The sequence below is a fragment of the Leuciscus leuciscus genome (genome assembly GCF_965113295.1).
Source record: "Leuciscus leuciscus genome assembly, chromosome: 10".
Lineage (NCBI taxonomy): Eukaryota > Metazoa > Chordata > Actinopteri > Cypriniformes > Leuciscidae > Leuciscus > Leuciscus leuciscus.
The window spans coordinates 29,616,886-29,629,519 of NC_138734.1; the positions used below are offsets into that span (position 1 = coordinate 29,616,886).

Sequence of the window (12,634 nt, forward strand, 5' to 3'; positions counted from 1 at the left end):
CACTTACAGCTGTGATCCACTCACTAAATGTCAAAACGTGGGATGCCATTTATGAAGAAACATGTCTTGTTAGATGTTCAGCTGTGATAGTCACAGATGAGCACCCTCTTTTGCACCAGGTTATTTTCTCAGTTAAAGAGAAAAATCGAAGCTGAAATTCTACTGGGGCAACCATGCCCTTTTTTCCACACGTTGGCTTACTGCAGTCAATATAAACCACAAACCACCCCCCACCGGATACAGAAACAGGTTTCTAGTGAGGCTCGCTGATGTGCTCACGACATAGATGTGACAATTCAAATGGAGTTTGAGATCAGGGGTCATTCATTTTCCATATCCTGTCTCTGTCCATTCAGCTTCCCCTTGGATGGATGCCAGGAAAACACCCAGTAAAATCGACCTGTACGATGTGCGCCGGCGACCTTGGTACTAATATGCGCTTCTGTGTGTGTGCTCTGAATTCTTTTTCATTTATTCCCCTTTTTTTATTGAACCTTCTAGTCTTTGTTCTCTCAGTTTAAAATTATCCTTGAAAGAGATCCAGAATATTTCTTTCTTTGTATCCAGGTATGTTCAAGGTGCGGCCTCGCCCAAGGACATGCTGATTCTTGTTGATGCGTGAGTATTATGTGCTTTTTAAATTATGAAGATTATAAAAATTCACTTGAATTGTTCTATCCTTACCTCGCATACCTGTAACAAATCCTTCCCCTGCCGGAAGTGACCGGAAGCCCTAAAATTATAGGCCGAAACTCTTTTTTTTTTTGGTCCAGAAAACTTTTATCATTTAATTTTTATAATAATTTTTTTAATGCAATTTCTTGGAGATTTTTATTTTTTATTTTTATTTCATGTACCTTTAAATTTCTAGATTTTATCAATAAATAATATAATTTAAGCACATTCTTCACATTCTTTCAACTTAAATTCAAAATGACCCCAGTACATGCAGTAATCAGCTCAAACTATCTCACATTGGGTCAGTTTGGGTGTCTCTGTTGACCTCTTGTGGAAAAATGATTTATATATCATGATATTTCATGACTCTTGCCACTAGATGGCCTTATAGCTCTATATGGAGCAAATGAGCTGTTCCACTGGGTCCTAAAGTCAGTTCTTGAGTTTATCTCTTCAATATGCATTCAGATACACATGTAGACACAAAACAATTATTATTATTTTAATTTTGAGCAGATTTAAAGTTGTCCACTGAAGCATTCTTTGCATTCCACTCATTCCTAAGGGGGTCAAATTGGTTTCGGGTCAAAATGACCTGAGGAGAGGATGTAGGTTAAATGTCTTTAATCTTACATGCTGTGGCATAGATGTAGAGATGCCATGATATGTGTAGTGAGAAAACAATTGATTTGTGTTAGTAGTGAGTTGAAACTCACAATTATGTTAAGGGGCGTGACAATTCTGAAACACGCTCAGTGTTTGACCAATCACAACACACAGGTCCGGCTGACCAATCAGAGCACATTGCGCATTTTGGAAGGAGGGGCTTCATAGAGACAGGAACTAAACAACAAACAATTTGCGCAACAAACCAGTGTGTTTATGATTACAAAAATAAATTAAAATAATACGATAACATATCAAATTGTAAAATAATACGATTTCTCATGACACCGTATCTTCAGGAAATCAAAGCTATATGAATGGCTTGCTTATGGTTGTCTCAGCATATTTGTTTTTTGCCCAAAAATTATGTCGTCATTTACTTGATTTACTACTATTTAAATGATTAGGGTTTACATTTTTGGATGAACTATCTCTTTAACTGGCATTAATTGGTATTTGTATTGGTGTGTTGCAGGAGTGGAAGTGTGTCTGGACTGACCCTTAAACTGATCCGAACTTCTGTCAGTGAAATGCTGGAGACACTTTCCGATGATGATTATGTCAATGTTGTCCATGTAAGTATGATCATATGCTATGTGGGCACACTGTGAAGTTTTGGCTGTGACAACCGTAGGACTCACTCATACCATGTACTTGCAATAGTTTATATACATACATACTGTAGTAACATTGCACTTTCTCATTCTGCTTTTCACAGTCCCTCACTTACATTTCCATACTTTTCAGTGCTATTCTGGAACTTGGTGTTGCAGCGGTACTATTTTTAGGATGTCACTTTTGCTGTAATATCCCTAATTTGCAAGATAGCTTTTTAGCTAATTTGTAAGCTTGGATAGTGACAATTTAACATCTGTTAAAGGGGTGGTATAATGCCCTTTTCACAAGATGTAAAATAAGCCTTTGATGTCCACAGAGTGTGTATGTGAAATTTTAGCTCAAAATACCCCACAGATATTTTTATATAGCATGTTAAAGTTGTCACTTTTTGAGGGTGAGCAAAAACGCACCGTTTTTGTGTCTGTTCCTTTAAATGCAAATGTGCTGCTGCTCCCGGCACAGAGGGCGGAGCTTCAAGACACAAGCTTCCTTTTACCTCACACAGACATGCACTGGAAATTTCAAAAACTTTTAGCCTTTTATGTTCAAACCGAAGTCAGAAAGATGTAGAGACTCAAGAAGAAGTGACAACATGTAGAAGCAACAGGACATTTCTGAATGGTTAGTTGGTGAATTTATGTAGCTTATGTGTAGTTATCTTCTAGTCCTTAATTAGCATATTCTGTCTTGATAATCTATAAATTGTGTTCCCGAGGGCGGGTTTATGCCAATTTTAGGGTTTGTGATGTCACTAGTTCGGAAGGAATGTCGTATAGTTCCTTACCAGCCGTTTGTTGTAGTTCTTAAAGGGATAGTTCGGCCAAAAATGATATTAAACCTATGATTTACTCACCCTCAAGCCGTTCGAGATGCATATGTCAATCATTTTTCAGACGAACACATTTTCAGTTATTTTTGAAAATGTCTTAGATCTTTCGGTGGTTATAATGTCAAGTTATGGGGTCCACTAGCCTGGGAAAAGCCAGACAACTTCCGACAAATTTAGATTTGCTCTGCAAGTAGTCTCGCAAAGAGCTCATTCAAGCCCATTTCTAATCCGTCGAAATCGCGGCACCAATCAGAAACGTTGGGGCGGGGTTTACACAATGACGATCGCTCTGATTGGTTTTAGGTCTATCCAATTGCTCCCAGAGGCATTTGAGCGATGTCCGTTGGTGAAGCGCACCAACTTTTAAATGGATTATTATATTCAAATTGCAAACACATGAGGACAGTCTCCATGAAAGACCCACTGGCAGATGAACGTGCTAGTACATTTCTCTCCGAAACGGTAGGAAATTAAATTAGATTTAATAGAGGATTTTAACTGTGACAATATGATTGACAGGACAGTTTAAGTGACAGGATGCACGCGACAGATCCGTCCGATAAAGATGACGAAGTAGTATGTCCCAAAGCTTGCCTACTTTTTTGCTACACATTCAAAAGTAAATACCTTTTCTTCACAAAAAGAGTACATACTTTTATGGTGTAGTGTAACTTAGGCGAATTGGGACGCAGCATATGGCTTTACACGATGGCGATCACTCTGATTGGTTTTAGGTCTATCCAATTGTGCCCAGAGGCATTTGAGCGACGTCCGTTGGTGACGCCCCTTTGGAAATGAGTTATTAATGAAGCTTTGCCAGACCATAACTCAGTTACTACTGAGAATGGTCTGGTTTTAACCAGGCTAGGGGTCCACCTCCTTCAAGTCCCAAAAATGTGCATGCATCCTTCACAAAAGTAATCCATCCGGCTCCAGGGGGATAAATGAAGGCCTTCTGAGGGTAATCCGTGCGGTTTTGTCGTAAAAATATACATATTTAAAACTTTATAAATGAAAATAACTGGCTTCCGGCAATGGTCAACGTGCGTTCACGGGAGATGGATCAAGGTCAAGGTAGCATTTATTGTCTCCCTTAGGAGAAATTTGTTTTAGATTAGGGAAACTGCTGCCACATCAAGACATAACACATATAACATACAACATATAAAATGAAAATAAAAAATAAAACACATTTCAATCCCAAAAACCCACATCATAAAAAACAGTACATATATCATATATCATAACACAACACAGCGTTATGCCGGCGTATGACGTAGGACGTAGCGTAGAAAGCGTTGTGACGTAGAACGAATGCGACAGCGCAGCCAGAGAGCAGAGCAAAACAAAACTCCACTCAGGATTTTCGCAATTTAAAAAACGTGTATTTAAAAGAAAATGTCGGAGGATTTTGATATTAGAGAAGAGGATATTGAGTTTTTGGCCCAGCCCTATCTGTTTGAACCGGAGTACAGCGATGACGTTCTACGTCACAATGCTTCCTACGCTACGTCATACGCCGGCATCCATCTCCCGTGAGCGCGCGTCGACCGTTGCCGGAAGCCAGTTATTTTCATTTATAAAGTTTTTAAATATGTATATTTTTACGACAAAACAGCACGGATTACCCTCAGAAGGCCTTTGTTTATCCCCCTGGAGCCGGATGGATTACTTTTGTGAAGGATGCATGCACATTTTTGGGACTTGAAGGAGGTGGACCCCATAACTTGACATTATAACCACTGAAAGATCTAAGACATTTTCTAAAATAACTGAAAATGTGTTCGTCTGAAAAATGATTGACATATGCATCTCGAACGGCTTGAGGGTGAGTAAATAATGGGTTTAATATCATTTTTGGCCGAACTATCCCTTTAAAAAGCAATTTCTTTAAAAGAAAATATCTCCCTTTGCTTTGAACTTTGAGCGTTATAACTTTGCCGATGTTGTTTATGCTCAAACAGCAACATTACACACTAACTAAAGTTAGAAAAGTGAAATCATATTCAACCACCCCTTTAAATGAGTAGCCTATGAATAGCAATATTTGTAGCAACATTTTGGCGTCTCATCACTTTAAACAAGCACAATTCTAGTAGTTCACTCAGAAATGAACAATTTGTTTTATTTGCCGTCCTTCATGTCGTTAAAAACCCTCGTAAATACCTTTCTTCCAAGAAAGATGCAGTATAGCTGAGCTGTCAGATAAAAAAAAATTGTAAGCAACTAGCAATTAGCAAATAAGTTAGATGTTCAGTTTGGTTCTGCACAAACTGTGGATATAATAAATGTTGCTTTTTCACTGCTTGAAGTTTTCATGACTAATAATGGTTGCAGAAAGCGCTTGTTACTGAAAGAAAAATGTTTATAAATGACAAACTGTCTACAGAATGGGATTGAAATCTCAGAAAAGTGTGACAACCGTATTTAGCGGCAGCTGTACAGTAAAAATGGAATAATACATTGTTACTCTGGATTCAATTTAAAGTGAGGAGTTTCTATAGTTTGTGGGTTGCAGGTTGCTGTGTGGTGTACAATAACAACATCAAGTGTGTGTGTGTGTGTATGAGAGAGAGTGAGACAGAGGAGTTGTAATGAAATATGGATCTGGCTGCAGCTTGCCACTTGAAAACAGGCGCTTAATGAAAAGGCTGCTTCTGGGCTCTGTGTGCTGAATTGAAAATGGCTGGACAAAGTGAGGGGAAGAGATCAGGCTGAGTGAGAAAGAGAAGGCCAGAGAAAAAAGGAAGGAAATTGCTATATATCATTCCTCTCGGAAGGAGCCTCCAATCCATCTTGGCTAGCTGATCTTTTACTCTGTACTTATTTTTCCTCTGACCAAAGGAGCTCACAGGATGCTCATGTCCAAACCTGCATGCTTGTTGTGGAGGTTGTTATTTGTTAAAGGGATAGTTCACCGAAAAATTTAGATTTTGTCATTATTTACTTACTCTCGCGTTATGTTTCAAACATGAATAGCTTTTTTCCCCATGCTCTTTTTCTTTTAATTACAATGAACAAGGACGTACACTTTAAAGCTTGAAAAATGATGCCAAACCACCATAAACTGATTAAAAAAATGAGTACATATTTTGTGTGAGAAACTCATTGAAAAATTCACTGAAAATCTTGACATCAGCTCTAGCTTTCCTTGAAGTCTTCACTAGAGAAATGGTGATGTCTCTGATTCATGACTGAATGATGAGTCAAATCATTTAATGATCGATTTACAAATCACAGTGACCTGATTCTCGAGTTCATCTCATTGACTCAGCAGTTAATAGCTCACTTGAGGAGCAAATCGTGAATAATGACTTCTGCTCACACAAACTTGTTGTATGAATTCATTAGACTTGGAATAAAGTTCACAAGTTGAATGGACCACTTTTACGATGCGTTTAGTCCTTTTTTTAAAGGAATAGTTCACTTCAAAATGAACATTCTGGAATAATTTACTCACCCTCAAGTTGTTTCAAACCTGTATGAATTTCTTTCTTCTGCTAAACACAAAAGAAGATATTTTGAAGAATGTCGGTAACCAAACAGTTGATGTACCCCACTGACTTCCATTGTAGGAAAAAAGATACTATGTGAGTCAACAGGGTACATCAACAGTTTGGAGATAATTTTCATTTTGAAGTGAACTTTTCCTTTAAGCTTGAAAGCTTCAGTCTCCATTCATTGTAATCGCATGGAAAAGAGTTGCAAAAAGAAAGCCATGCAGGTTTGAAATTATAAATCACATTCAGTTTTTGCACTCAGGGTGATATTGCCCCAAAAAATCATGCTTGGTATCATACATTTTTTATTCTTCAGTAAATAAAGTTTGATTAATTTATTGTTTTCACTTCTCAGAGGATTTTGAGGTTTTCTTGCATTGGGGAATCACTGTTCCGATAAAGGATTAGCTCTGAGAGATCTGTCAACAGGATTCGCTTCAGGGAACGTATGCCAATGAGAGTGTAGCGTTGTGTTATGCGTACTGTATGTGTGTGAGTGTGCTTGTGTGTATTTGAGCGAGAACAGAAAGAGGCTGTGCCCACAGTCACATAAATGCATTAGTTTGATACCCAAAGATCAAATTTGGTATGTGTTTGTAGATCAGTAGTTTGATAGCATCTGTAGTTTTAAATAAAAGGCCTATGTGGGCATTATGGGTAGAATAGTCATTGTGTTGGTTGAATCTATACATCTATAATATGGTGGTAGTGATTTGTTTTTAGACTGTTTATCACCCGTGTACACAACATGTGCCATATAGCTGTTACATTTGTGAATAGGAAAAGTGAGGAGGATTATGATCGGTATATACAGCTGTAATGATTTTAGCCAGGACAAATACAATATTTGATCATTTCAGTTGTAAGTAAAATTTAGACTTCCTTCATGCACATTTTTATAAATTTTGCTTGATAAACAACTTCTTTCACAAGAGATGTTATACATTCCTGCCAAGTCAGGAAGAACAACAAGACTTGGAAGGAAAATGTATTGTAATGCAGGCTGTGTTTGGAATTTAATACTGGTGTGCTGCTTATTGCATACAGCACAGTACATATGTATACGCAATATGCTATTGCACAATAATCTGTTATTCATATATTGTACTGGATGTGTGTATGTATGCAGCAAGAGGGCTCTCGACTGTCTCTTACAAACAAATGTTGCTCATTTTAACAAGATTTTGTAATATGATGCCACATATACAGCCAGTAACCCAAGGATTTCATAAATCTTCATAAATTTTTGAAAAGCCAACTGAAATTGAGATTTGGTCATGTAAACATATCAGTTTGGGCCAATGATGCAGGCGGTTACACATAAGATCATTAAAATTGCTTGAAACGTGTAAAATGGAGTAAAATGCATTAATGCATGGCCACGTATACATGAAATACAATAAAATTCAGTATATCAGTCAGGCAAATTCAGAAATGCAATTAAATTGATTCAATTCATTGCATTGCACAGTTAAACAAATAATCAGAATTTATTTAAATTATTATCAAAGCACATATTTTCACCATAAATTATGCTGCATAATTGCAAGTTTATATTTATATTAAAATATTCAAGGCTAAATGAAGACAAGTGATGCAAATTGAAAAAAAAAAAAAAAAAAATTCATAGATTGCATAGCCAAATTCAGCCTTTTGTCTTAAGGAGCTATAATTATTATAGATGGTGCATATCCATGCAAATGTGACATTTATAGTGAAGGCAAGGCAAAGTAAATATGACATATTATGATAAAACAATCTTCCTCTTTACTGGTCAGCTGAAGTGTCTCTAATTTCAGTCATTAATAACCAAGTTGGATCAAGTTTATTGATGCTCATTAGGGCAGTGCTGTGGCAACCGCCATTGAATTGTTCAAGGATATTACCAGATTCATCATTTCGATTGACTTATCTGTGGGGCGGATTTTCATAGGAAATGATTGACTAGTGTAATTAACTTGCAGCATGACATACGATTTGAATGGTGAACGCTTAAGGCTTTAAATTGGTCCCTTGAGGTTACTATAGGTTTTAAGAGGTGGGTGTCATGCAGGAAACTGTTTCCAACCTTCGTGTGGTTGGAGATGAACAATGGAATAAGAGTCTCAGTTTATGAATCAGGTTTTTTTCCCCTCTCTGTTAAATGTTTACGAGCTCTTCACAATGAGAATGATCTGGAGGCTTCCTAAAGCTCAGTGATTGTACAATAGCCTCCGGAGCTGAAGTTGAGTTATGGTAATGGACGTTTCGTTTCCGACATGCGCTGTTAGCGGTAGACCAATCACAACATACTGGGCCATCTGGCCAATCAGAGCAGAGTAGGCTCGCGGAAAGGAGGGGTTTAGAGAGACTGAATCTTCAGATGAGTCGTTTGAGAATCATTGAAAAATGTGGTGATGTGCAATGTATATTTTGAGAAAAAAATAAATAAAAATGTTTTACCTTTGATGCATGTAAACCTGTAGGAGACCTCCAAAACAAAATTAGGAACCTTTAAAATGGCATAATAGGGGCACGTTAATAGATCTTTATTTACACAGCTGTGTGAATCTGACAATCACAGTAGTCAGCTTTTTATTCTTGCAATTAATCAAATTGTTATCAGCAAATATGTATACCCTTAATTATGCTGCGTACATACATACACATACATATAATTATATATACAGATATTACAATAATTTAAAATAAAATAATAAATGAAAATTAACTAGGCTATTGGTTTTATAACCATTTCATAAGTATAATAAACTGACTAAATTTGACATTTCATGATGCACTGTATTATTAATCAAATAATTATAATTTAATCAAGTTGTTATCAGAGCAATTATGCTGCATTATATTTGTTTTATATATATATATATATATATATATATATATATATATATATATATATATATATATATATATATGCATTATACCTATATATGTTATATAACATAACATATATATGTTCTGTCTGAATACTCAATTCTGATTGGCTTAAGGTGTGCAATAAACCCGTTTAATGCACAGGTAGTTCCAAGTCAGTTTAATCACCGTTCTATAGTTTGATTATAAACATTTAACATACAGTATGCCTACATTTTATGTAAAATCAATTCATCTTTCAGCGAGAAACAGTTTTTAATTTATGATTTTTCGTGACAGTTCGTCATTCTTGCTAAATAGACAATTTTTGGATGATACACAACCCCTCTGCTTCACATTTGGGTTATGATTATTATTGTATAGAAGCTGTTTTTTGTTTTGTTTTTCTATTCTTATTTCTCAATAGGAATTTTAGAAGAAGCACCTGAGGGAATTTTAATGCTTATCTTAAACATAACTGAAAACTTCTTTAAGTCCCCTGAGCTATGAACGAGCAGCCCCCGAGAAATAAAAGCTTCTTCTGGGAAGCGGCATGACACGACAGAACTAGAACACTCACGTTATAATCATCGAAGCCATCTACGCTGTGAGTGTGCGCCGTCTGGTGTGTGTAGGGGTCTGTGTATCATCAGTTTGTCCTATTCCTCTATTTATAACCCGGCGTATGCTGAGAGCAGTGAGTCACGGGGGCCTCCATGGAGATAATTTCAGGCGTTAATTAAATATTCAGTCAATGCTGGAACAACTAATCGAACCGTGACTCATCGGTTCATTCAACAGACACTGTGACATCCAGCTCATTCAACAGAGCACAGACACCTGATCCCACAATTACATCAATGACTGGCGCATGTCTCCTAATGACACCTCTCTTTGTCCGGTGAGAAATTCAGAGTGGGAAAGCCTTTCAGGTTGACATGAGTGAAAAACTAAGAACTGGATCATTAAAAATAGAAGAAAAACATGCAGCACAACAGTAAGCACGGGAGCTTTGAAGGTGTGTTCTGCTTGCATATGCCACAGGAAGTGCACCATGTGTTTTTTCATGTCCTCAGGGAGAGCTGGAGTTATAAAGTAGTAATCATTTAAATTTTTGCGTGAGCTTGCACATACCTCCTCATTAGCTGTAATGACTCACACCTGTTAATCATTTTGACTTTTCCAATTGTTAAGGTTAGAGGCGCTGTGTCTGGAAAAGGTGGAAACTGGTGTCCAATTAAATCAATTAAACATCAGAGAACTTTACATTTGTTGTGAATTGATATGTTATATAAACTGTTTAAAATGAGCTACTTTTCATGCTCAGTTCATTTTTTATATAAATAACAATGTCTGCTTTCCTGATATTCTATTCAATTGTAGTAAAAAACTAAATTTAAACAAATATTTAAAAACTAAAAGTTTTAATTGGCAAAGGATTTATTTTTATTTTTATTATATTGTTTTTATTATTTCGCTCTCACCAACATGTTTTGTGTATATATATACACATATATACTGTATATCATTGCAAGCCTGTTACCCATTTTGGCTATTTCATTTCATTTCATTTCATTTCATTTCATTATTTCATTTCATTTCATTTATTTCATTTATTTCATTTCATTATTTCATTTCATTTCATTTAATTTCATTTCATTTCATTATTTCATTATTTTATTTTATTTTATTTTATTTTATTTTATTTTATTTTATTTTATTTTATTTTATTTTATTTTATTTTATTTTATTTTATTTTATTTTATTTTATTTTATGTATGTATATATATACAAGTTTCTAATTTGACTCACATATATATATATATAATTTTTTTGTATTTTGCATTTTTATTTTCATGCCCCACATTTTTTACATGGATTGCAAACCTCATATGAAGTGAATAAAAAGTACAACTGCTCATATAATATTTAGTGTAACACCCTGAGGTTGAAAGCATAAAAAGTTAAAAAAAAATGTTTTAAGATTTTGTACTCGATTTCTGGATAATTAGAGTCTGCAGTATACTGTTTATCCTTCTTTTTCCCCTGTGTTCGTTCTCCTCCTTTTCCCCTCTTTCCTTCCTCTACCCAAGTCTCTTTTCTTGTTCTCAATCTCTCCTCACACACGCTCCAGCTTTGAAGTAACAGGTTCACAGAGGTCAGCCGCAATAAGTGACAGAACACAGAGAGCCCTACCTAAAAAGAAAATTAGAAACTTGTAAGGGTATCCAGCTTGTCAGCTCAAATTATTTTCAGCACTGACTGTACCAAACACATGCGCATACTCGCAAACACCTGCAATTTCTGACCTCAGTATATAGATCTCTTAAGTCACACAAACATTTTTTGTGATTCTGAAAAAGTCTTGCTGTGAATTAACAATGATTTTTCACTTACTTACTGTATGCCTCTCTATCTCTCACACTCTCTCTCTATTCTTTTTTCAGTTTAACACGAAAGTGAATAACACAGCATGTTTCGACCACCTGGTTCAAGCTAATGTTCGCAATAAGAAGATCTTGAAAGATGCAGTACAGAACATTACAGCCAAAGGCATTACCAACTATACCAAAGGCTTTGAATTTGCCTTCAATCAGCTCTCAAATGTGAGTTTATTTTTACATTTAAGAAAGCTATCTATGAATTGAAAAAATCAGTCAGTGGTCAGCAGGCTTAAAATCTGCACTTTGTGTGATCTCTCTACACATCGGCTGAAAAGAGTGTCTATTATAAGATATCACTCTGCACCCTTCCTTTACGGTGTTCAAATAATATACAGTTTGATACATTACATATTATCCTTCCCTCCAGTCAGTGGTGGATTTGGTCATAAAAGGACTTAAAGGAACACTCCACCGTTTTTTGAAATAGGGCTTATTCACCTTCTTTCCCACATTTAGATAGGTGGGCATATGCATTTTTGTCTCAGTGCATGCATTGTTTTAGTTTGACAGGGTCGGCGTGAGCTTAGCTTAGCATAATGAATGGAATCCTTTGTTGCCAGCTAGCATGTCCTGAATAAAAGTGATATAAAAAAAAAAAAAACCCTACCTAATTACTTCTTGTGGCCTGCGTATTCACAACAAGCACAAATAGCGATGCAGATTAACACTAGGCGATTTCCTAGGCAGATATTGACTTATATATTAAGGACTATATTAGGGGGAAGCACAGGCGAAGCACTGCTACTTGGGCGTGATATCTCTGCGCCCAAGTAGCAGTGTTTCGCCTGTGCTTCCCCCTAATATAGTCCCAAGTCAAAATCTGCATAGGAAATCGCCTAGTGTTAATCTGCATCGCTATTTGTACTTGTTGTGAATACGCAGGCCACAAGAAGTAATTAGGTGTTTTTTTTTTTTTTTATATATCACTTTTACTCAGGACATGCTAGCTGGCAACAAAGGATTCCATTCATTATGCTAAGCTAAGCTGGCGCCAACCCTGTCAAACTAAAACAATGCATGCACTGAGACAAAAATGCATTTGCCCA

The 12,634-nt window shown here is 36.2% G+C and overlaps 1 protein-coding gene across 2 annotated transcripts in view; it reads left to right on the top strand.

Moving 5' to 3' along the window:
• Positions 1–12,634, top strand: part of LOC309507521 (voltage-dependent calcium channel subunit alpha-2/delta-1) — a 107,264-nt gene that overhangs the window by 47,366 nt on the left and 47,264 nt on the right. For both annotated transcript variants that reach the window (XM_082181773.1, XM_082181774.1), the window contains exons 8-11: positions 357–426; positions 568–618; positions 1,820–1,919; positions 11,592–11,750. In XM_082181773.1, coding sequence (XP_082037899.1) covers positions 357–426; positions 568–618; positions 1,820–1,919; positions 11,592–11,750 — 380 coding nt within the window. The remainder of the gene's footprint in view (positions 1–356; positions 427–567; positions 619–1,819; positions 1,920–11,591; positions 11,751–12,634) is intronic.